Source organism: Aplidium turbinatum, chromosome 11 (assembly GCF_918807975.1).
Source record: "Aplidium turbinatum chromosome 11, kaAplTurb1.1, whole genome shotgun sequence".
NCBI lineage: Eukaryota > Metazoa > Chordata > Ascidiacea > Aplousobranchia > Polyclinidae > Aplidium > Aplidium turbinatum.
Window position 1 is genome coordinate 26,147,617 of NC_137482.1, and position 27,196 is coordinate 26,174,812.

Consider the following 27,196-nt stretch of genomic DNA (forward strand, 5'->3'; position numbering starts at 1 on the left):
TTATCAACTGCCAAACAACAAATCAGACCAAGTCTACAGACAGTCCGACATATTACAGTATATAATATCTATAACCAATTGGTTAAACCATGCAGTTAGCTGCAGTAATAACTTTTGTTGTCGTTGCAGATAAACAAACACGCAAAGAATGATGCTTTTTTAATGTGTTTATAACAGATTGGCAGTTGAAACAACAATCAAACAAAAGTTTAAAAAATATTTAGCGTCATATAATTATTGGAATACTATGATTTTTCAAAAAATTTATGACTTTTTATGATGAAGTATGATTTTTATGAGTTTTTTATGCTACACGGTGTTTTTGGAAGGATTTTATGATTTTTTATGATTTTATGCCGTGTGGCAACCCTGAATCTATGAAAATCCATAGAAAAATCTGTGGCACTCAGTGTTCCTTCTAAAATTTTGCGATGCACGAAACAGTTTTTGCGCATTGATTTTAACCTGCGTTTGCAGAGTGGCGAATGATTATTTTATTTTGAATTTATGGCGTTGTCCTACGTAAGAATAATATTTCACTGAGCAAATGACCCAGAAGCTGACCTAATCCACGATGTATTTCTGAACGAACTTGGCTTGCTCCGTCTGAAACAAAAGGTGGATAATCCAGTTGGAACGGTCCTGAACATTTGTGTGCTTTTACAAGTAGGCGGCTCCTCTGGAGTGCAGACTCCAAAGATAGATGTTTGATCTTGTGGTTGTGTCACTCGCCACAGACCAAATAATTCTTCTGCAAGACTAGATCGGAAGGTGTTCATATAACAAAAATGAATTTAAACATTATAGAAATAACGAAACAAAAGGTTAAGAATTTTCACATTTCAACAGTCATCCAAATTGTTACTTATCTTGTCATCCAAAAAATTAATTAAAAAGTGTTATTGCCGGGGAAGTAGCCTATTCCATCCATTAGGTTCCGCTGAATGGAGAGCATTTCAAATGCGTTGCTTGAGGAAACACTTCTGATGGAATAGCAATCTCTGCATCGCCTATTGGTCGAAAAATGTGCTTAACTTGCAGAAAATTGTACATATAGGCTATTTCGTACAAAAAAAAAGTATTTTTTTTTTATTTTTACTTCAAGTACATGTAGCTTCACACAAAGTAAAATTTGCATGACTTTTGACTCTTTTTTATTTCTTAAAAAATAATGTCTAAAAAGACATTAAAAGTAACTACGGACAGCGGCAGTGTTTCGATCTTCCGATCTCTTCAGCGTAGTTTTCGAAGTAACACACTTAAAATAATTTGCTGAAATTGCAACGCACTTGACGATTGAAGAGATTGGCAAAATTATGTTATGAGCTATATGTTGGCACACAGAATCAAAGATCAGTAATTTATATGCTCATTTGATGTTTTTCTATAAATTTAATCAAAATTAATAGAATACTTGCGACCGTTTTAAAGAATTTCTCCCTTTTTTCATTTGTAATCAATATTAATTAGTTATAATCACAGTCATTGCAAAACTGTGAGCGGTGGTAGACTGCTGACTGACGTTTGCATTTCTATGTTAATCAGTGATCAACACTCCGCTGTCTCAAAAGAATTAAGTTGAAGATAGCCAACATAGCCTTATTGAAAGGTTTGAGTCATTTATATGATGTTTTTTTAAGAAGCCAAACCTTTGTGCAATGTCCTTTGCAATTTCAAACGACGCACCAGTGCGTTGCAACTTACAGTTTGAGAATCACTGTAGGCTAATACAGAAACAAAGCACAAACAATTTTTAAATTTTGTAATTTATCAATCATGTTGAAAGTTTGGAACTTTCACGGACCCCTTGGGGTCCGCGGACCCCCTGTTGAGAACCACTGATCTAAAGGATTGACCCATGATACGAGACAAGAATCCACAGAGGATACAAACTGATGTGCGTAAATCAGCAAGTGAATAAAAAATAACAGTAACCTCTCAAGTACATGTAGCTCTACACAAAGTGAAATTTGCATGACTTTTCACTCTGTTTTATTTCTTTAAAAATTACTTTTAATTTTAATTGTACTTTTAATTGTAGTTACTTTTAATAATGTCTTTTTAGACATTAACTAGAGTCAAAAGCCATGCAAATTTCACTTTGTGTGGAGCTACATGTACTTGAGAGGTTACTGTTATTTTTTTATTCACTATATGATTATGCCTGCACAATTTCATGCCATTCTGACAAGAAGTAATTGAGTAGTTAAACGACTTTCGAAGAAAACAGCATTCGAAAATGACCCATTAAAACACATGCTACATTACTCACATTTCGTTTCTAGCACTAATTGCTACGTTCATCCGATGAAATTGAAAGTAAAATTAACAACAAACAAGATGGTTTATTGCTTCACTGACGTTTCGCGCACCATGACAATGCGCATCCTCAGAGCGAATAACATACACAATAAAATTTCACCAGGTTATATAGTGCAGTGCGATTGAAGGCAAGAAAAAATAAAACACGCAATATTTAAAAAAAAAATTGACCAATGATGTGTGAGCGGTTACTTTCCACGTTAAATTACGTAAAAACTTCCAACAATAAATAACACATAACTTCCAACAATTTATGTTTATTGTTGGAAGTTTTTACGTAATTTAACGTGGAAAGTAACCGCTCACACATCATTGGCCAATTTTTTTTTAAATATTGCGTGTTTTATTTTTTTTTCTTGCCTTCAATCGCACTGCAGTATATAACCTGGTGAAATTTTATTTTGTATGTTATTCGCTCTGAGGATGAGCATTGTCATGGTGCGCGAAACGTCAGTGAAGCAATAAATCATCTTGTTTGTTGTTAATTTTACTTTCAATTTCATCAGATGAACGTAGCAACTAGTGCTAGACACGATAATTATAATTGTCCTGATGAACACCCAAACTTTTCAGTATTTACATTACTCACATTTATCACTGTAAGTTTTGACACAATGACATCGACTAGAGTCAAAATTTTACCATATTCAGAATCCTGATGAAATTTACTGCTTCTTGGATAAAAAAAAATTGATAAAAAAAATTATTTCCATCAGGAGTGTCCTCTTAAGCGCACACCCTAAGAGTCGAACTAGCGCCGCTTGATGTTGAAACCTCTTTGTTCACGAAGTCACGCGCAAATCAACTAAGGAAAAAAAAGATTGGGAACCACTGGGTCAGTTGTAGCCTAATGTGATTGAATGAACGCAATTTTGCATAAACTGAAAATACGCATTTTTAGGTGTTTAGAGGTCACGTGACTAAGTACCACATCCCGAAACCCGTTACAGTTTCTTGCTGGAAGACAATATTAAGATTTTATTCACTTCAATCAATTACAAGTGCAGGTAGATACAGGACAACACGATGATACTGTTCAAGCAATAATTCCACTTATCGAAGTCAATAAGTGAAACCTTCTTTTCAAAATTTCAAGCGCAGCCAAATTGAAAAACGTCAAAAAACCAGTGCTGTGGGGTCGGGCATAAATTATACGACTCGACTCCTCAATTTATAACTGGACGACTCTAACTTCAGTGTTGCCAGATTTTTTAGCATTGCCAGATTTTTTTAAGCTTTTGTCTTTTTTAATCTGTTTAAAAATCTAATTTCACTTAAGCTGATTGAAACAGCGACTTTTCCAAAAACTGACAAGAACAAACACTTCTATTTCTGGTAAAGATTTAGACCGTGATACGGAAAACAAGAACAAAAATTTTGAAAAAAGATTGCAAACAAAATGTTACTGTTCATCGTTTTGTATCAAACCGGAGTCGGTCATTTTTTCAACGACCCCAAGAACATGCCAAAATCCACAGCCCTGCAATAAACATCGAAGTCAGGCTATTTACAATCGACGCGACATCTATGATAATGACTTTTGATGAGGGGCGGTACTTGATTTTTATATTTTTCCGAAAAAGAACTTTTCCACGACATCATCAGCTTTCATTTTGAGACAAGATGGTCGTGTACTGGTCAGGGTTCTAATAATCTGCATCGTTTTACAGTCAGCGAAAATCACACATACAAGTAGCATGATAGAATAGGAGAGCAGAACGTTTCAACTGGTGGCCGATCCAAATCCAAAACCATCCACAACGGAAATTTCAACATTTTACAATAAAATTATTGTTGTTGGTTCGAAGCGACATTTACTGGTTTAGCTACTGGTCAATTGAATCTGAGTTCAGATCGATTGAGAGAAGAGCAACTCTGTTAAACAATGCTGATAACTTTACATACTTGTGGTGCTTTTGAACCATTGACGCTGGATAAACGAAAAATATATAACCATGACGAATAACATTAACATCACGTTATCTACCGTCGCTGATTCAACATAGTGTTACATTGATGCGGCGGCATGGCTGCTTGGCAGACAAACTCACTGACGAATCTGTGGAAATCGCGACTCATAATTCCGGACGAGTTCCATCACTCGAGTCAGTTCGTTCCTGCACAGTCATCGTTGGGTTAGAGTCACTTGTCGTCGCCACCGAGTGGTGGTTAGCGGGACATATCCAAGCACCCAGTCAAGAGAAAAATAAATCTAACAGTTATGTAATGACATTGAAGATGTTACAAAACAGTAAAAACTAAGGATGTGCCGATTAATCGGCATCGGAATCGGCACATCCTTAGTTTTAATATATACATCCTTTGTACCGTCAGTTCTAAGGATGTGCCGATTAATCGGAATCAGCAGGTATCGGCAATTTTTGGAGAATCGGCATCGGAAAAAATTGCCGATTCTTTCCGATTCTTTATCAAAGTTTCCTAATCAAAAGTAGCGCGAGCGCGTGGAAATACCGATCAAAGAACGGCTTCTTTGAACAACCGCATTAGCGTCAACTAGCATTCGGAGAGCGGTAGTCTAAAACTCTAAATTATGACGATTGTCCGCCATTTTGTAAACTCTTGTTTAGTAGGCACGAGATCAAAATACTTTCTTTCTTTGAAATGACGAAAAACGTTCAAAGAGAAAATCAGACCAGATAAAATATAAAAGTTGAATGATTACACAACGGTTAGAAGTTAAAGGAGAAATGGATTATTACGTAATAGTTATTAGCTTGCAGTATGCGAGGCGCTAAAAGCAAATTAAGAGAAAAAGCGAAGGAGTATAAACTGCAAAGAAAATGACAATAACTGTCTGAAAGATTCAAAACGCTTTTGAAAAAAAACAAAGGGCGTCAATGGAAAACAACGTGTGAAGTAGCAAGTTATATCTTTTCAGGCGCTGAATTGCAGTGAATTAATCTTGTCACTTAGTAAACACGTGAAAAAAGATTACCTCGTTTGCGCAATAATCACTCGATTGTTTGTTCAACGCATGAAACGGACTATGTTACAGCCAAATGCTGTCCCAGCTCTAGTCGGCATTCGGCAAAATTAGGGAGCTTTCTTTGATCTGTAGAATATACCTTAATGCAGACATTTTGAGCGCAGCAAGAAGAGAAATGATTTGGTGGAAAGCAAACAATACTATGTTTCCTGAGCTGAGCAAAATTGCAAATAAATTGCTTTCGTCACCACCATCGTCGATCGAAAGCGAACGAATTTTTAGCACAGGTGGCAATATTTTTACGCCTCAACGGAACAGAGTTACCACAGCAACTGGAGAAAAGTTGATGTTATTGCATTTTAATTTACGTGCGTTTAATTTTGAATATTAAAAAACGGAAATGTTCTTTGTAATTATTGTTTAATCGTTGTAAAATTCGTAGTCACTGAAAGTTGCTTAATGTTAATTTACTAAGCAGAGAGAAGTAACTTCCAAGTATAGGCCTATTACGCTTAATGCGTTCAACAAACAATCGTGTGATTGCGCAAACGTAATCAAACCAACTACCCGGTAATCTTCACGTGTTTGCTAAGCAACAAGATTGGCTGCAACTCTGCATTCGAAAACAATACTATTTCTTCACAAGATGTTTTTCTTTTTTCGCCTATTGATGCACTTTGAATGCAAGGCTGGTGTGTTACTTTTTTAAAGGTTTTTGTATATTCAACACCGCTGCGTTCATTTTCTTTTACACTCTAGTCTTTCTCTTCTTGTTTCCGGCACCTTCTTGAATTCTGCGAGAAAAATACGGCAAACCGCACAAGATATTATTTTGCACACTGCATTAAGCTACGTTTATTTTGCACTCTGTGAGCAATGGCGATTTTTCTCTTTTCACTGATTTCCGCAACAAATAAAACGCGTGTCTATCACCACTTTGTAGCGCGCAAAAAGCGAAGAACTACCGTAAAAAATCAGGCTCTAGAGCAGGCGACAAAGTGAACGCTTTTAGACATTTCAAAGGCAGCAACTTGTAACAAAATCGCAACCACTTGTAAAGCGCCAACTAAAAGCAGCTTTAATCATTTAACCAAAGAATCGGAATCGGTATCGGAATCGGCAGATATTTAAGAATCGGCATCGGAATCGGCGTCGGCAAAAATGCTGTAATGGGCACATCCCTAGTAAAAACATCAGCTAATCGACTGACCTGAGCTCAGATATCTCACTTTTGAGTGTCGCGTTCTCCTGCTCCAAATAATTTGCTCGCATAGCGATCTGATTCTCCTTTATCCTTCGCGCTTCTCGTGATCTTTTTGCTGCCACATTGTTCTTCGTGCGGCGACTCCAGTATCTCCCATCCTGCAACGTTTCAATTCTTAACACTATCGTAAACAATGAAGATAATGAAGAAACTGCAAGATCAAGATACTTTTGAAACAATCATTGTGTATGATGATTGGATTCACTGGCGCCGACTTACGGGGTTACGGGGTGGCCCGTAACCGCTGTGGCGGAGTGGCAGCCACCCCGTTTTGGTTACATTACTTACTGCAAATAAATGTTATTTGAACGGACGTTTAAATCTTTTGTTGATCATTGGTTTTCGCTTCAAGTCAACGTAAAACAAGAGGTGAACCAATATAGTATTGCAAAGAAAATGATTGTTTTTGTCACAAGCATGATACTCGCGTAACATCAAGCAAGCTACGTGAAGATTACGCAACACGTGGCTACGAGTTTTGTTCGTCGATGAGATTGTTCAGTTCAAGAACCATATATAATTGCACTCACTTTATTATCTGCATCCACGTAAACTTTTTTAGATTTCCTAATGATTGGTTGAGGCTTGAGCTCTTCTTCAGTAAAGGCGCGAGTGGTCGGATCAAAAACAACCTCTTCACTCTCCTCCTTGTCAAGACACAGCAAAGGTGAGAGCTGTTACAAGGTTGAGCTTTCTAAGGTTGCCTGAATGCTGGCGCCACCTTTTGTCGCTTTGTTGACCACAAATCGACAAAGAGTGTTGCCAAACCAGCAATATGAAGCATAGATAAATCGAATATTTTATACTTAAGCCTGAAACAAGCTGAAACTACAAAGATGCAATTTTTCACAAATTTCAAAGTCTTCAAAATACAATTTGACCAAACTACCGTATGTTGGGAAAAAATCCAGAGACAAACCGCACAAAGTTGCAACATAATCAGCAAGGACATAGTGATGAGTAGGGTCACCCCAACGACCCTGATACTTACCGTGTGCGGGGTAGATATGATCATGTCGCTGGTGTTGGGGACATAGTTAACACATTTAGGAGAGGGAATTCTGACTTCGATGGAAGAAATCTGTGGTATCGAGTGATCCTCTTCTTTTTCAACACCTTTTGTCTGTATACTTGGTATAGTGTTTTGTTGAGGAACAGGTGGGGTAAATACTGGTTCAATAGAAGAGTGCTGGCGTTGGAGTGACGTAGTGTGAATCATTGGAGGCACCATTGTGGCAGGTTGTGGTATGGTGGCTTTTGATGGTTGTGATGAGAGACGGAGTCGCTTGGCAGGGTTGCTAGATGGTTGTTGTGGTGCTGTAGTGGATTGGTTAACTTCAAAACGATTGTTTGTAATAATGTCGGAAAAAATAGCAAATTGTTGGTCACATAGCTGCTGCTCGGTCATCTTCTGTGCATGCCCGTGGGTGGAAGAGGGTTGCACTGTACACTGCTGGTTAAGTGGGTGGGACATGCTATGAAGAACACCATGTTTCAATGAATCGTTTCCCTGGCATGTTGACTTTGATATTCCATTAAAGTACTGGGAAGGGCTGGATGCGTTTTTTTCTTCAGGGCTGTGCAGATTCATCAGAGCAGGAATGTCTTGGTAGTTGACTAGGGTAGGGTCGCCTGAACAAACCATATTTAAAATAGTTTAGAAACTTTAAAACAAATTAGGTTGAAATGACTTATCCGACCATACACCGTTATATATACAGGGGTCCCACGCTAGAGTTGTCCAATTTTATTATGATTTTATGCTCAAAACAGGCTATTTTTTATGCTTTTTTTATGATATTCAGTACAATTTTATGGCTTTTTTATGTTTTGGGCAAATTTTTAAGATTATGTACACAACAATTTCACGACTTGGAATGGTAAAAATACAATCGTTAAAAATTGTGTGGTCTAAAAATTGGCAAAACTATTTTAAACCAACACTTTTTACAGCAGCAGTGCTTATTATACTGCATTCAGAACAACCACACCACATTCTTACAATGTAAAATACTTAAATGTGAAAACTACCAGCTGTATATATGGTTCCTTTGTAAAATTTTCAGTATTAGACTTCTGCCCTACATTCTACAACTTTCCAAAAATTATACTGAAACACCACAATTGGCCACAGGAAGAAATGCAATTAAATTAAAAAACAAAGCAAACAAAGGTACAGAAAGTGTAACACAAAGGCTGCCCTTACAGTCTACAACGTTTCAAAAACTTTTGAAAAGCCACTATTCCACTTCACAAATATGCAAAGTATGGTGAGCAGCAATAACCCTTACGTTTCACCCCAACTTCACTTTTTTCAATTTAAGGGCAGCCAGTTCTTTATCGCACCGACGCTTTCTCTCAAGGCCAATACTAATTTTCGCCTGCGCAGACAATAGTTCGTTTTTATGAAGTGTTTTACTAGAAAGAGCCTCTTGCAGCTTAGCATTCCCTTGCTCAATAATTTCCTCTGCAGTCTTCAACCCAATCTCGCATCTCTCAATGTCATCATTCAGCAAGGCCTTACGAGACAGCTTTTGTGTTTCAAGTCCTGTAGCATCTTCTTGCTCTTGACAATTCTGCCTCTCCCGTTTTTTCAAAATCTTTGTTTCTTCCAAAAAAGACATATATTTACTTCTTGCTCCTTTTACTTGTTGCCGAAGTTCTTGTGTGATAGGCAATCGCAATTTTAAAGTGATTCCAAACTTATTTATCCATTCTTTAACAATTCGCAAAGATACAATGGTATCTTCTTGTATTGTGTAGCCATGGCTGGCAAGTAGAGCCTTATTAATTGAAAAGCCGCGTTCAGGAGCAGCATTTCCGTGACTTAATGCACAAACAGTTAGAGCAAGATTGGTAAGTTGGGTGTATTTTTTAGTACCATTTTCGTCAAGCAATTGTACTATTTTCAGCCAATGTGGTCAATTCGTTTGTTGCTTGATTGACGGTTTTCATACTCATCAGCCGGCAGCTGCCCACATCTTTCTAAGGTATCTTGCCAATAGGAATATTTATGTTGACTTTTGGAAGTTGTAGACTCATTAGTGGTATCACTTGTGCTTTTTTTATACCATTCCTCTTCAACATCTTCATACTGGTACGTCAGCCACTGGTCCCTATCCCTAACCTTGTCGCAAAGCTCTTCTACTGTTGTTGAGTTAGGAATGTCAAACACAGATGAAAGACATCCCTTCATCACACTAGCCACTCTAATGGTCAAATTCGAGATGGCATTGGTAGCACCATGAGCACTTCGTTTCTCTGGGTGAAGATACTGAGCATATTTCAGTATTGGTCGATTCAAAAGCAAATGATCAATCAGATATTTGATACATTTTTTGTAGAAATTCATGCACCCATTTCTGAAATTTGTTTGGTCTGATTTTGAAATAATTGGGTCTAATAGCAAAAGTTGATTTTACTTTTTAGGCAAAATAAACACTGCCTAAAAAGATCACTCACTCCAATCAAGGTAATTTGGATTTAAAGTTTTTTTTTATGCCAATGGTTAAATTTTATGACAATTTTATGACTTTTTATGATGGGGGTGAAATTTTATGCTATTTTATGATTTTATGCCGAGTGGGAGCCCTGTATATACAATTGAGTTGTCGTCACTGCTTCACTCAGTTGGTGGGGATTCTGGGGAACCGCACAATGCGACGACAAAAGTCACCAGGACGACCAAACTGGGGATGAAGCCTCCTCAGACAGCGACCGAACATAATTCAAACCACGACATCCAACACCAATTTATTGACAAATATTTTTCAGTCAAAAATTGATTGAACAACTTTTTTTAATAGAAGGAAAAAATAAACAAAAACCCCGAGAAGACAAAAAAAACGAAACGAAATCAGAAAAAAATATTTCAATAATAATAACAACATTTATATAGCGCCACATCAACAGAGCAAACTATGCTCCTGGGCGCTAAAAATATTTTACATAGAACGAAAATACATCTGTTCTAAACCGCACTGTTTAGAATAATTCATTGAATTTCAATAAAATGTTTTTATTTTATTTCGGCGAAAAAACTTTTCAGTTTTGGTGTGGGTTAAGCTGTCGTCTGAACAAATTCATTTCACTTTGAACTGCTTTTCACAAAGCAAAACTTTCGCTTGGATAGATACCCCGTCATATCCGTAGGCTGACTTTACCATGATTTTAACGGGTTTTGAATATCCAATAGTATATTTAGTTGTTTACTAGCAAATAAATTAACCCGAACCAGTACCTGTCGACTGCTTCAATTCTCGGGCGAAATTAGGATGCTGGGGGGAGGTGGACATGATAAGGCCGAGATCGCCAACCTGTAATGACGCAATGTTGGCAGAAGCAATTGATAGTTGACATTGCTATGCATTAGCTGACGTTAGAAGATGTTAGCGGTTAACTTTATTCAACATTTAGACTAAAAACCTTTTACCTCGTTTAGACGTTTGAATACACAAGAGACACAAATCAGAGGAACGGGTAAGTTTGTTCAGTGGCATAACTGTACTCAAGTAGTGACTGATAAGTGCTGGGAAAGTGCTTCCAGATTTTATTTTGTTCAAATCAATAAATAAAAGGTAGATTAAGAAATGGAAATTTGAAAACCAATATCGTGGAAACACTGCTACTCTGATCGCATACTTCTTCATGAGAAGTGACATCCCTTTTCACCAAACAACATTCCAGTCATACTTGAGGGTTGCCATCCTACCTCATCTTCTATCCCAGTTGGATCCAGGAGCTCATCCAGGTCAACGGGTTCTAGCTTCAAGTCGTCAGATAACAACATGTCACTCCATATTTGCGGACCCAGGTAGGCTGATGTTAAGTCGTTCTGCTGGTTTTGGTCACAGCTCTTGTCCTCCTTGCAAGTTCCTGTGCAGAACAATCATACATGTATCAAATAATGCCCTCAAAAACATAATGTAAAACGGCAAAGACTCTTACGTCAAAGTTCGTTTTTACTTTATACACAATACACACATTATACAGTATATCAAAATATGCATTTTGAAACAGAATAACAGAGATAGCAGCAGATTTAGGTTATTTCGCTATCAACAAGCTGATGTAGGCCATGCATAATTATGTCTACAACATCGCTGCATCTCTTCAGCCATTAGTAGGCATATTTCTACACAATAAAACAACGTGTTCTATACAAAGAATGAAATCACAACAAAATGTGTTCACTACTTCGCAGCTCGTTTTTTTGCACCACCTAAATTCTAACAACGCACAAAATATCTAATTAATATACTTCATTGTGTTCGTATCGGGCCTACTCACACAACAGTATTTCACTTTTTGTTTGCGGGGGACCAAGGCCCGTAAGATCCACCAGCATCAGCGTGCTGTCATAAACAAAAACGATTCTTAGATATTAACTATGATATATCATAATCTCCACGCACACATTCATTTCTTCCTACCTCGTGTTAAAACTATCCATGTTGTCTTGTAATTTCTTTCCTTTTCAGGCTGATTAAAAAGTTTACTGTTCTGAGAGATGCTTCTACTTTCGTACCTGCAACTGCTTCTTACAGTATGGGATTTGCTTATAGGGTGTAAATCGAATCCTCTATTGTACTGCCTAGGCAACATGACTCGGGAATAATCAGATGATATCAGAGAACCTCGCGACGGACGACTTGTCACCATTGATAAATATTGAAAGTTTTCGCAAGATTTTGGAAAGATGTGCCTCTTTAAATAAAGTTTATCACATAGTACAGTAGCTTTCCAGCCATGACAGTCGGGAGAGTGCCGCAATGAGGTTAATAACAGAGCAATGGCACAATTATATTCACATCATCTTTCATTGTCTGGTGGCATTAGCCTGGTGAGAAAGTAATCACGCAATGTAACGTTACATTGATGACACGTATAATCAAGAAAAGGAGCTTCTTTTAATCGAATATGATTCGACACACGCCTTCGATACGGTGTGTGATCCAACAACACGTGCAAGAAGGCGATTGTTACGTAATCATGCCGTTTCCGACACCTTTTTCCGCTATTGCATTCACACATAAAAACAATCAGGAGTTCCCTGCGAAACTCATTGCTTTCCATCAAACCAAACAATGAGTCAACTGACTTCTGTCACGCATTGTGCACATGTGAACGTCACATTTCAAACAAGGTTGCCATAACGAAAACAAACGAATGGAAAGGCAGCCTTCACACAAGCGCACATTTGCTGTCAACGGCTTGTCGGCCACATACCGGTACCCAGAAATCAATGGGATTGAAAACATTCAAAATACAAGAATTAAGTCGATACATAAACAAGCCTAAAGATAGAACGGAAGTTCGTGAGGACTTGGTGGGCGGCCTTACGAATCAAGGTTTACCATAGCAAAGTAAATGTTTGCTTGTGTGCTAGAAGTGCATCAATAACAAAGATATCATCAACTCAAATTTTATAGCCAGTTTAACATTGCAACCACAAAAATTCTTTGTTTGCAATAACCGCTTGCACTTCATCATGTTACACTGCGACGCATCGGTTGTGGGTCCACAACTCCAGATGCATTGCTTCGTGGCCAAACAGGCGTGATAAATAAAAGGAAAACATGCAAGCTGAAATGTGACGCAAATTACATACAGGAAGTTACAGTTGCTTGACCTTTAGCTAGCTACCAAATTTTAAATTAATGTAGTGTTTAATCCAGTGATTCTCAACTGCGTCAACTTTCTTGCCGGTCCGCCAGATGTATTACAATTTTATACCTCAATTGCAAAATGCAAGATGTTAAAGGCTTTTCCGTTGATTTAACAAATAAAACATCAAATATTAATATGATTTACAGCAGAACTACATTTGCAGCATTGTCACGTAAGACAGAGTTCGGGGTCTACTTTGGACTCTATCTTATGTCGCAATGGTGAAAGTATGCCAAAATATTTGCAAGGTACAACGTTGCAGTGGGAAGTTGCCAAGGTGGGCTAGTTTTTTCTTATAAAAAAACCCTGAGTTTTTTAAAAGGACGTGGCTGGATCTACAAACCTATTGTTGCCAGATAAGGAATTTTGCTCAAATTTAAAAAAAACTTCAAAGCTGTTCAAGAAAAAAAAAACTATGGCAACACCTGTGACAGAACAAAGCGTTTTCTCAATAGTTGCAAAAATGTTATTTCAACAAGTGATCAAATAAATAGTGCAAAGTTTGGTTTGTTTATCGAAATTGTAATTTTTTTCTATCAGTAGTTCTGTTGCAATAATTTCTAGAAACTTGGAAATAACTGATCAACTTCATGTTACATTTAGCAGGCTTAGCAACCAGCAACTATATTGACTAGGTGCATAACTTTTGGCATGAATGCATATTGCATGAATTCATCATCATCATCAGCCGGTCATACCACTGCTGGCAGATGGCCTCCACATATGTTTCCACACCATTCTGTCTTTTGCTGTTCTCATCCAGGTGATTCCAATCTTTTCTTCTATGTCATTTCGTCATCTTCTTTTTGGTCTCTCTCTAGTTCTTCTTGCATATCTTGGTGTCCATTCTGTGGTTATCTTGGCCCATCTGTTGTCTGCCATTTTTGCTACTTGTCCCGCCCATTGCCACTTTAGGTTTGTTGCTGTTTCTATGAAATCTTTGATACAAGTTTTGTTTCTGATGCCTTCATTTCTAATCTTGTCTTTTCTATTTATGTTTAATAGTATTCTTTCCATGTTCCTTTGCGCTGCTGCCAGTTTTCCTGTTTGTTGTTTTGTGAGTGACCATGTTTCTGTTCCGTATGTTAATGTTGGCAATATTACTGTGTCCATGATTTTTAGCTTTAGGCTAATTGGAATGTTCTTGCTCTTTATAAAAAAGTGCTATATTGACCAAATCTTCTCCAGCCTGATGTTATCCTTTGGGTGATCTCAGTTTGGATGTCGTTTCCTGGTGTTATCATTTTCCCTAGATATATATTTGTATTGATCAACCTCCTCTATCTTTTCTTCATCTATCAAAATACCCGTCCTTGGTTGTTTCCCTGCTATCTCGTTACACATTATTTTTGTCTTTTTCTTGTTCATCTTCATTCCATCTCGTTTCCCTTCTCGATTCAGTTCCTCAAGCAATTGTTGCAGAGTACATTCTGACTGTGCAAAAAGGATGATGTCATCTGCAAATCTGAGATTGCTCAGCAGTTGTCCATTAATGACAAGTCCAGTCTCAGATTTCAGCCTCTTAAATATCTCTTCAACTGCAGCTGTAAACATAACAGGTGAAAGAGTGTCACCTTGGCGCACCCCTTTCTGAATCTTTAATTTATCACTTAATTTCTCTGTTCTGATTTGTGCAGTGCCATTTGTGTATGTATTTTTGATAATGTTTACTATTTTATCTGATATACTATGAATTTGAATTGCATTTAAAACAGAGAAGTGCTTGATGGAATCAAATGCCTTCTCATAATCAACAAATGCCATAATTATGGGTAATTGGTATTCATTCATCTTCTCTAAGATCTTCTCAATTGCATGAATTATAGTCCACTTATTCTAAAACCAATAAACAAATTCCGCAAAATTTTTTTTGTTTTTTCTTACTTGATAAAACTACTTTTTGCCCATAAAACCAAGTTTTTTACCAAAAAGTTTGTTTTTGGCAATAAAAACCCAAGTGGGCTGGGATTTATTAAAAAAACCCAGGTTTTTTACAACTCTAGAAAGTACATAAATTTGCCCTTTACAAAGTGAAAGTGCCGTGTTATAAAATGAAGCTCTGATGAGGTTTGCTAAACCTTTGCAATTGCATCCCCGTTGAGCTTTGGAATCTTTGTTTCGCATTTATGTGCTAGTGTGCTACTTCAGGAGGGACCATGTGAAGGAGACTGTTTACCCTTTCATATGATAAAAGTAGTCTTATGGCTTATCACATGATAGAGTCTTATCATATGATATAGTCTTATTAGAGATATAGTCAGGGTTGCCATACCGTCCTTATTTCTAAGATTTGTCCTTATTTTGAAGGGTCAGGTCTTAGAAAACTTAACCGTCCTTATTTCTAAGAAATGTCCTTATTTTCGACTTGCGTCCTTATTTCATCTTATTTTCAACAATTACAGAACTTCGATCGTTTTCCTCTGGTATCCAGTGTTGCATAATATTCTAAAATTAGTCTAATTAGTTTCCTCTAGTCATCAGATTCTTCAACGCCTTTGAAGTTAGAGTGTGAGTGCGTCTTCTTGACCTGCGATCGATGCCAGGCTAGACCTCGGCACAGATCACAAACTTTATTCTCTCCTCTATTTAAAAGAATGGCCTAGACATGAAACAGCTGTCATCTTTTTGTGCCGATAATGCACCAGTGAATTTTGAAGGATCACAGCATAGTGGAAAAAACAACGTCTTCTCTCGTAAAGAGCAAACATTGCATCTGATCCCAGTCGGCTGCCCTGCTCATATTTTGCATATTGTAGCAGAGAAGGGATCAGAGCGCCTCACACTTGACATAGAAACATTCGTACTGAAGATTGGTAGCCACTTCAAAAGCCAAACTGGTAGAACGTTGAGGCTCAAGCATTTCTGTAAGGAGCTTGATAGCAACTACTTGACTCTACCAACACGCACGCCGATAGACCACACTTGATGCTGTACTCGAGCGAATGATCGATCTCTGGGAACCACTCAAAGCGCATTTTCTTTCGCTGAAACCTTCACCAAGAATATTGGAGAATTTCTTTAAATCAAAAGAGTCACTGATTATCGTATCATTCCTCCACATCTTTAATAAACCACTGTTACTCCTACAAAGTCAACTACATTGTTTCCAGAACTGGCAGAGATAATTAAATCTTGCAAGATCAAAATATTGCAACGCCAGTGTTCAGAGTTTTTCGAAGAAACAACAGACGAACTACTAAGAACAGTTAATGAAGAGCATGCTATGGTTGTTAAAGCGAGCTTCCAGGAGTTCTACACCATTACTTTGGAATATATCAACAAGTGGTATCGATTTAAGAAGCATCCAACGCACATCAACTGGACCCTGCTGAAAGATCAAGCAATGGAGTACAAGGAAGTCAAGGGGTTGGCGAAGCAATTAAGTTGATCCACTAATATCAATGAAAGATGAGCTGTTCGATGAGGTCTCAGCTGTTAACGCTCTGTTCAAGAAGATTCCAGATGATATGTTCAGCAAGGATGAAACTGTGGCCAAATGGATGAAGATCTTTACCGGATACAACTCTTTTCCGCTGCTCTACATGCTGGTTAGCATCATTTTTTCCCTTCTGGTCAGCAATGCGTTTGTGGAAAGAGTGTTCTCTCTTGTTTCGGCGCAGTGGACCAGGGAAAGGAACAGACTTAGTGCAATGACAGTCAAATCCCAGCTACAAGTAAAGATAAACCTATACCTGAGCTGCCGTGAGATCCATGAAGCAATTTCTAATAACAAGGAGTTGCTGGAGCAGATTGTTTCTGGCAAAAAGTATGGAATGTGATATGACACAGCTCGTATAAATACAAAGTATGTCTAAAAACGTTTTTTAAATGCTAATCTAATTTTTCGGTTGTCCTTATTTTTGGATCCATGTCGATGGCAACCCTGGATATAGTCTATGTAAGTTTCAATAAGTTGAGTTGGTTTTCAATATGTAAGTTTGTTATATGTTTCAAGAAGTTTCAGCATGCAGTCGAATTGTAGAAAAGTAGTTTCAATAGTTTCTAAGATGAGCAGTGTGCTCCAACTGTAGAACCTCTCGTTGTGGGCCTCAGTTTCAAGGTTGATTTCAATCAGTTTTGTATTTTATTTGTAATCAAGGCTTAATTTCGTTAGACTGGTCTTACTCTCGTTTGTTCCAATGTGTTGTTGGCTTGTGTTATCGCAAAAAACTACTACAAAGAATATAGACAACACAGCTATCAGGTTTGGGACTTGTTGCACTGCTGCAGCTGTGTATATGGGTGGCCCGCCCACCTTTAAATAGTGCCACTACATATTTCTGATAATTAATCTTATCATATGATAAAGTCTTTCCTGAATTGCATGTTAGAATAATACCAGAACAAATACTTGCAAGATAAGAAATGGTACACTGATAACAGCAACCATGCAGCAACTTGTATATCAAGGAAACAAGTGGCACACCAGGCACCACTTCTAGGCTAGCCATCGCAAAACTAATTGAACAGTTTTATATGAAAACGTTTGAGCAATGGAATAAAGCTGTCTACAGCATTAATTTCTCACACTGTATCATCAAAGCATGGATCAACAACCTCCTGGGTTGTCATCACACTCTGCTGAGTCTATGACAATTGAGTAAGAGAAACATCCACATAAGTATAAATAAAACCATGTTTGGTTATGTGGTGACACCAATTATTCTAGTAAATTAAAATCTATTCGAATTCCAAACTGTCCATGTTTAATAACAGTAAGTTAAGCTGTTTAATAATTAATAAATATATTAATCAACCTCACCATCATTTTCAAATGTGTCTGGAGGTTGCAGAAGAGACGGATTTTCCAGGAGGAATTTCAGAGTTAAAGACATTTCTGGTGGATCACTTTCCTGTAAGTCACTAAAGTCCATGATCTTAATCTCTAAGGAAATTTTACACAAACAAACCAGACTACACAGGAGTCTCACTCTGAAATTACTAAGTTTGATTATGACAGTGGTTCACAAAGTTGTTTTTTTTTTTTGTGCAATACACTTAAAAAGTTTGTTGGTAATGCACAAACGACGCATTTGTAAAAGTGCATGTGGGCAAAGTTGTATTTCTAAAGTTAAAACATAACAAAAAGATCAATCAAGTTGATGTGAAGTGCGAGCTTGGCCTTTTTCTGTAAAAGTTAACTAAAGCTTGCTGGAGTTTGAGACAATTTTTGATCAAGCCCTTAAGATGCGCAATTGACTAAACGTTATTTGTCCACAATGCTGCTTTTTTACTAATTTTGGGCCAGTACAACTTTTGCAGATACAAAGAGATTACTTTTTTAAACATAAACAGACATAACTGAGTAACAACATAACTCTCGATGTGAGACTCTCTATCGCTCTTACTTAAACGCCACACCTGGCACTGCTTCTAACACCGCCACTACCAGATCACTTGATCGTCATCGCAACAAACTTAAACTCAAATAGGCTTCCTTCAAAATAACATAAATCTAAAAATAAATTTTATTTGATTTCTACAGGTTACTACGGTTATCACACTTTGCTTCTCTAAGACGTCACAAATGTTGTCATTAAAATGAAGATCTAGTTTGTTTTTATTTGGACGTCTTAATTGAGGCTTTTGTGGCATCTGATGGTGGTAGCCCTTTGTAATTCTGAGTTTTTATTCAAAGCGTCAGGATATTTAGCAGGGTTCGACCTTAACTTTTTTTCGCACTGGCCAACCGGACCAGTGGCTCACCATTTGCACTGGTCCGCACGAGATCGCACTGGTTCGTCCCGTTTACTGATAAAAACAAGATTGTCGTGGGAAGCACGAGGCCAACCCAGGGAAAACCACCTTACAACGACAATAATGAATGGTGGCAATAACATGGAAATATACAATGGCAATAACAGTAACAACAGTTTATCTAGGCAAGACATTCAATCTACGTTGAGTCTTCAATCTACTTGTGGCTCTTCTTCAATTTCTAAATCCGATGATGGGTCATAATCGAAATCTGATGACGGGACGGTCACGGGGTCATAATCGGAATCCGATGTGTGCTTGTCTGGCCTTGTAAACACATAGCCAGTTTCAGGCCTTCTTGACCTCACAGATGAATCGTTTGCCAGCCAGCGTTTGCAGTTGGCTAAGTGTAAAGCAAGTATACGGGTAGTTGAATTAACAAGTGATTATGAGCATTCATTGAATATCCATACCTGGTTGTAATAATGCAATGCAGGTTGTCATAACAAAGTTCATTAAATTACTATATGTGCCAATTGTCATTTTGCCATAAACAGAGATTATTTAAGATAAATAGAAGCCCTTCTATTGTCACACGTAATAAAAGCCTTCGTATCCCCTTCTCTAGATATCCCTGGGTTTAACACGCACGAATCACATGTTTTGTTGTTTGAAGAGCAGCGCAAACGAGAACCACGCACTCTAAACGATCAGACGACATAATACGATATTTTCGCACTGGACAGTCGGACCAGTGCAAAACGATTCATACTGGTCGGCGGGGAATTCGCACTAGACATTGGCCAGAGGACCAGTGCTAAGATCGAACCCTGTTTAGGTACGTAGCACTGTGGCGCCTGTTCATTTAGGTGCTATTCCTAGTAAAGTCTGCAGATTGTATCAGCTTGGCAGGTAGGGCAATGCTTTTCACACAAAATGTTATATTGAACAAAAAAATATATTGTTTTTTTAATGGGCGATTGGGCGTGTTCAGCATTTATTTGTTGTCAGTCCAGGTTTGCGTCGGCGAAAGCTTTATCAATATATTATTCAAGTTTCCGAACATGACTGAGTTCACTTTTAGTTATATAAGTCAAATAATAACTACACTAAACATCAGTAAAAATATACGGTAGCCTATATTCAAGCGGGTGGTAGGCTTGAGTGAAAAGTAACTTAGTTTTCCGTCAAAACCCCGACTAGGTTTTGCCAAAGCTGAGCTGATACAATCTGCAGACTTTACTAGGAATAGCACCTAAATGAACGGGCGCCACAGTGCTTTGCACCTAAATATCCTGACGCCACAGTGTGCGCGCCTATGTGACTGACGCCTAACTGTATGCACCTAAAAGACGTGCTCAAATATCTTGCTAAACTCTCTAAAATTTAGGTCTAATTGTAAGCATTAATCTTAAGGTCTAAAATGAGCCAAAGAGAAGCCATCATTCACCTCCATCGCGCAAGGAAAACCAACTCTAAGATCATTAAGCTCTAAAAAGCTGCCAAATCCATTGTTTACCATGTTGTGATTAGATTTAAGGAACTTGGTACATCTGAAGATCATCCTAGGAGTGGAAGACCTCGCACTGCTCGAACATAAAACAGTGGTTATAGCTATAAAAGGTGAAACGAAACCCAAACAGATCCATCCGTCAAATTGCCAAAGACAGGAATGTGAGCAACACTTCAATGAGAACCATTGTGGAAAAGGATCTTCAGTTGTCTCCTAATGAGATGAAAAAACGAGAGTTCCTTATACCTCTCCTAAAGCAAAAGAGACTTTAAAAGTGCACAGATTCTTTTCAGAGAACTGAAGGTAGGCATGCCAAGCCAAGAGATCATTTTTTTTCAGACGAAAAACTCTTCACAAACAATTGAAGTTCAGTTCAATAATCAGAATGATAAAATTGATGCCAAGTAATAAGTATTGAGCAGATATTAAAGATTCTGTGAGAACAGTTTACAACCATCAAAAACCATCTTCTGTCATGGTGTGGCCGCCATCTTCAAAACTTGGAAGTCTCCTCTGATTTTCGTGGAACAAAAGGTTAAAATCAATTCAGATCGCTACATCAACAATATTCTGGATCCAGCCCTTGAAGAGATAAAGAAACACTACAAAGATCAGCCCTTCACATTTCAACAAGATGGTGCACCATCCCACACCTCAAGAAAGACTCATGACTGGTGCTCACGTCAACTTCTAAGATTCTGAAGCAAGGAAATGTGGCCTCCCTCATCACCTGATTTGAATTCCATGAACTTTTGTGTGTGGTCATTATTGGAGGCACAGGTCTGTTCAATTACTTACCAAGTGTTATACTCTGAAGCAATCACTCTTGCGGGAATGGACCAAAATAGCCCAGAATGAGTTACGTGCCTCGGTCAAAAACTTCCAACAAAGAACTGAGAGAGGTATCAAAGTGAAGGGCATCCAACTTGAAAATAAATAGAGAAATTTATTCCAAGTATGGTAAGCTCTCATTGTGATACTTTTTGATAAAATTTGATTTATTTTCTATCACTTTTGCTGTGGCAGCGTTGCGAGTTATGCGACAGTGCGGAAGTGTTTTTGTTGCCTAATCATTTTGTCTATCTGAGAAGGTTATTGTCTGAAGAATAAGTTTTTGTCTCTCATTACCGGTACATTTCAATAATTTTAAAAATGTTCTTTTCAATTTCTTTTATCGGCGTATGAGCGATCTTTCCAGGCTAGATTGGAGGGCAGGAAATCATCAGCCACTCCAACAGTCTGGTCGCCCAGGACCCTCAGACCATGCGCACCGTGTGGAGGCCGGTTGGTTAGGCAGTGGTGGATGACATGTCATTCGTGTCAATTACTGAATTTATTGTTGTTTTTAAATTATTTCCATTAGAGATGTATCGATATATCGGTATCGGTGATGTCACATTGATGTAGAAAAATAACAACCTGTTCAAATTTTTGATACGTCACACTTCCATGACTTCTTGCGCGCAAGTTTTAACATTGGTTGCTTAGAGTGATTCTTTCACTTGAACAAAACATTTTTGTTTCAGCAGTTTTGCGTTGTTCAATTCTTAAGTTGTGTAAGGAGACTCAATTTCTCCAATATTTATCATTTGTGTTTCTTTTTTACTCTCAGCAGAGTATAAAACTTGTAAAAGTTTTTCATCCATACAACGTCATGAATTAAATTATTATATCTCAAATCGGCAATCGGCATAATAACGTGACATCATCTAAACGTAACAGAAATAGCGAAGAGCAAGTATCACTATAAAAATTAAAAAAAAAATGCTACGCAAATAGGCAACATCAAAAGACATAGATGTTCTTTGACTTGTCAGCAGCAAGTGGTGATAACTGTGGCTGTGGGAGTCTGTTGCGCAGCCTACTTAGTACTTAGCCTACTCTGACATTGTTTAAGCTTGATGAGTTTATTACAACGAAAGGTGGAAATTAAATCACAAACTGATAGAACCAGCTTACTAAAAACAACCAAGTTACATGGTTTTTTTAAACGTTTAGCAATGTAAAAACGATGCAAAATTATACATTTTTGCTACCTTGGTAGTCTTGGCCTGGCAAAAGCTTCTCAACCAAACGACAAGCGCCTTTAGGGGTAGAACCTTTGACATACTGATATCCAATTAAACGAACCCAAACCATCAGATGTTAGGTTGTCCGTCCAATTGTGGCCATTTCAGCATTCAGCCAGAGAGTTGATTATTACTTTAAACTTTTTTTTGGTAATTACACAACAAACAAGAGCAATAGCAGTGGTGGGAAGTTGCATTTTTCCTTTGTTCCGAGAAACACAACCTTGATGACGTCACGAACAGCGTAGCTTCTGATTGGTTGATGATTTGTGGTTCAATGGGATATCAGTATGTTAAAGTGCCTACCGCCCTTAGGCTGCACATTACTTGTCGAATAGTTTTTGTACAACTACACAAATACAGGCAAGACACAACAATACCACAGGGTTGAGCATTACAACAGTATATATTTTACATATTTACAAAATAGTTTAACATTCAAACGTTTTCAGCTTAACCTAAGCCCTCATCAGGAATCTGAAAATATTAATAAAATGCAATAAATTTCAACTTCTTGAAGGTAACTAGCTAACTAATTGTAAGCATCAAGAAATACGCAGCGGTTAAAAGCAATAGTGTGGAAAACAAACAGACGGACGGAAAACAAAATTACATTAGAAAAAGGCAACTACATGACTACAAACGAATTAGCACCACAGGGAACGTGACCCATCTAACTTAGTAAATGTTTAGTAGAAAGGACGCGCCACCAGCAAATAATTGTTTGTTTAAATTTGGGTTGTAGCGTTTGATTAATAGCGCTTCCTGAATTTTTGTGTCAAATTGGGATTTGCCTTTGCGTAAAATTTGACATACATCGGTATGTCCACCAGACATTTGACCACGAGAGTACGGGAGCATTTGAACTTTAGAGACTTAAAGAAAAGTGCCATCAAAGACCATATTATGGAGTGTTCCTTTTGCACAAATCGAAAATTCTCTGCTGACTCATTTATACATTACATTTATATATTATATATATTATATATACAGATTCAATACCAGGCTTTCATGTAGCAAACTTACTAGCCTATTGTTAACTTCTCTGTGTATTTGATCTATTTCCAGTGCGAAATTAGAATTTTAGACCACTTCCGCTCACTGGAGTTTTATTTTTAGCTATTCCAACGCGTAAAAAATGTGAATTTACAGACAACTCGTATAGACATTAGACAAGCATATTCTTTCAATTCCCTGTACAATAGATAGTCGAACAGGTAAAAGTTTAAGCATATTATTTTGTTGACACATACAAATTCTGCTGAAAAGCGTGAAAATACCGGTAATTCCATATTTACTTAATGGCAAACCTGAAAATTTGAATGGGATGGTGGCCCACATAAACGTGCCCCAATTCTACTGATTTTTGGACAAGCAAAGATTCTTGGCTAGTGGAACAATCTCACAAAATCTACAAGTCAATAGTACAAAAAAAGTAAAAAACAAGGGGGTTGTGGTGCACACTACCCAGGATGTGTTTAATGGGATGCTTATTCAGAAGCCAAATGCAAGTTTTGCCGTTAAGTGTGATCAGATATTTACAAACATTGAAATAAACAATATCTAAAGCTGTAATAAATGCAATAGTTAAGTTTACATTATCAAATAAATATATATGCATGCACTATCGTATGCTTCTGTAGTCTATTGGACCTCATACATTTTTTTGACATTCAAAGCAATGAACTTGAAAGAATTCGACACAATAGAAAGGTATGTTCAAGGCTCCACTGTGCATGGCACCCAATCTTTTCATTATTTTGAACCAAAATCTTCTCACAGTATTGCATGTAAAAGGATTAGTGATGATAAAGAATTTACTGGAATACACAAATTCTTTGAAACTACTGCCTCTCTTTGGCTATGTTGCATTCACATACAATTTATATTGGTGGCTTGGCATGGTGCAAGAAGTTTTTAGGGACAAAGGAGATGTCGACATCAAGTTCATGGCACCTCATGGACCATCTCAATATTTCTATTGGCCGAGGGATGATTTCTGCTGTGTTCCTTCTGAGCATATTTTATGTGTTGTTTCATCTCCTACCCCTGTAACAATATCTGGACGCAACTATGTAATCAAAAAAGAACACTTGAAGAAAATTGAACAAACCTTCAATGACCTTTTGTAGAATGTAGATACTTGTGTACTGTGAAAACTGATTCTTAATTACCCAATCAGAGAATGAGCTTAATCAACCACTTAAAAAACTGCTATTGATGCATCCAACCACGTTGATGAAGTGGTTTGTGTTGTTTGTATTGAGATCTCTTACAATGTTTATGGTACCGGTATATATAAGTTTACTGAGTTTGTCATTCTGTTGTAGTTTAAGACAAAGGAATAAAATAGAGCAGAACTAAGGCAATAGGGATACACTGTCCTCAAATACACTTGCAAAACATGTTCAAAGAGCATTTGATGTGCTCTAAGTCCTATGTTTTAACTTTATAGCCATTTCTTCATAACAATTTTAGTTAAATTACTGGTGTTTTCTAAGTTGATTAGTTTGGTTTATGCAAAACTTACATCAACCAAATTTGGTAAAAGTATTATACTTCAATTGCTTTGTTCAAAGAAAAAAAAAATTTTTTTGCACCTTTTTCCCAACGCTCCAAAATATTCCCCCAAAGTTAGCGTATCAAAAATAAAATAAGAAAAACTTTAAACCTAAATTACCATTTGAAATGTTCATCTTAGCATAATTTAAAGTGCAAAAATGAATTCCTTGGGTCTTAAATGGGTAAAATGCATGTTTTCATTATGAAAATCGTTCAAGGTGAAGAGTTATTGCCAAAAAATGAAGGTGCAAAATGAAAAAATGGCTGTGCTGAGCTCCCAAAATCCTACTAGTGGCCGAAAATTCAAAGTGCTCTATCTCAGCCCCCAATGAAGATATTTCAAAAATTTTTTTGCTATTTTCATCATTTTTTAGTATGTATAAAATATGTTAAAATAAGCAAAATCTGTGACTAGTGGTTACAAGGGGTGTTTGATTATAAATGGAATTACCCTTCAGCAAAAAAAAAATAGATCTGGGGAGTTCTTCCGTTTAACCCTTGTTATGTCTAATTTTTGTCTGTGAGAGACACTGATCAGCTCATCAACCAGTTTCAAGATTCAGAAGTCTCTCGAATATGAGTAAAGTAAAGATCGCTACTTCTCAACTTGAAGAGTAAAGTTGGTTGACCCCAGGTTTTGCATGCACAATATTAGGTGGATTAGTGCAGACAGCTCTGGCTAACAACAGAGGAATCTAACCCAGACACCCAATTTATCTGGTCTAAACCTTTACCAGATCGGGCTAGGATCTGACCAGATCTTTACCAAATCTAAACGAGATAAAGTGGCTGTCTGGGAACTTTCTCCTTTTCTTCAAAATTGCACTGAGCCTTCAACCGTTTCTTCATTTTTATTAGATGAGCTGCTTGATTCCTTAGAATGCTATAGTTCTTCTTCATCACTTTATTTCTGTTATTCTGACTTCACTCTGTTATTCTTTTGTGATGTCATCAAAGACATGTTACCAAAATGCAGCCAAAAAATAGGTATATCCTCTGATGAACAAATATTATTTTCACAATTTCAGAACGTTTATCAACACGGTTTAAAAGTTAAGCTAGTGCAATTACATTAAGCTACTGAAACTCTCATGGTGATGGGAGAACAACTAAATGCAAAATTCAGATGTCGAAAATTATTCAGTGTCGATTTCAACACCTCCGTCGTTGTGGTGTTAATATTGCCCAAAGATGTTTTCTGATGAATTTGCTGTAACTCTTCAAATGCAGCTCAACAGCTTCCAATATCCTATTTACTTCGAAATATTCTCAATAGCCTCCAGCAACAACTGATAAATCTCCAAAGAGAACAGAATGCATTGAAGGCCACAAGCAATGCATGTCACATAGCCCAGGGCTATAGAATATTTACTTCAAATTGCTCTTTGCTAAATTACAACAAAAAGCATTGTAGTTTCTCGACTGATCAATCATACATGATTTCTGTGGCTGGTACTGTACAAAAACTAAGACCCTGAATTACACAAACCATAGTATATATACAAGAAGCATACCGGTACTTCTTGTCAAGATTAGTTGGATCTTTTATTCAACAGTACCATATGTACAGCATTTCACAAACAGGTCAATTCCGTGTCTTGAAACTGTGAATGAATTGCTGCCTCATAAGCAAAAGAAGCTGTTCAAAAGCTTTATCACCTTGAGCAATTGTACAGTACACAATACACAGAATGCACGAAAAGTCTATGTATCCTTGCTGATATTAATCTTGTCATATGCCTAGAGCTGGGCGATATTACGATATTTCGATACAATACGATATTTTTTTGGCAGCAATATTTATTCACAAACCTCTGATTTTATCGTTTATAAATGTACTGAAATTATAGCAACATTTTCGCATGCGCAGGGACACAGACATCGCATGCGCAGACAACCCAGTGTGTGTGCATGGTTTACGCATTACAAGCAGTCTTTGTGATTATGCAATCCTGCTTATTGATTCCCATGTGTTGCGTTGTTGCGAAGGATGAAATCCGGTAAATACGATAGGAAACTTGCAAGCTGACTGAATTTACGTAGCATAGCGTAGCGGCCATAGCATAGTGTAGCGCCGTAGCCTACAGTAGCTACAGCTAGGTAAATACTTTATTTTGTTTTGCTACTCACAACTACATCTCTATTTTGCATCA

At 37.4% G+C, this 27,196-nt stretch overlaps 1 protein-coding gene across 3 annotated transcripts; it reads right to left on the bottom strand.

Moving 5' to 3' along the window:
- Nucleotides 1–3,280: 3,280 nt before the first annotated feature.
- On the bottom strand, nucleotides 3,281–18,133 carry LOC145779732 (hepatic leukemia factor-like). Of its 3 annotated transcripts, none has more exons than XM_082591370.1 (7): nucleotides 17,965–18,133; nucleotides 11,245–11,408; nucleotides 10,774–10,849; nucleotides 7,525–8,165; nucleotides 7,064–7,180; nucleotides 6,480–6,631; nucleotides 3,281–4,439 (listed from the first exon to the last, which is right to left on the bottom strand). In XM_082591370.1, exons 1-7 carry the CDS (start codon nucleotides 18,074–18,076, stop codon nucleotides 4,370–4,372), a joined length of 1,332 nt encoding a protein of 443 aa, XP_082447496.1. In that variant the 5' UTR covers nucleotides 18,077–18,133; the 3' UTR covers nucleotides 3,281–4,369. The 3 variants fall into 3 exon arrangements, with proteins under 3 accessions (XP_082447496.1, XP_082447495.1, XP_082447497.1); XM_082591369.1 differs by having other exon boundaries at nucleotides 7,064–7,207; XM_082591371.1 differs by lacking the exon at nucleotides 17,965–18,133 and adding an exon at nucleotides 11,823–13,357 and having other exon boundaries at nucleotides 7,064–7,207.
- Between the last annotated feature and the right edge of the window lie 9,063 nt (nucleotides 18,134–27,196).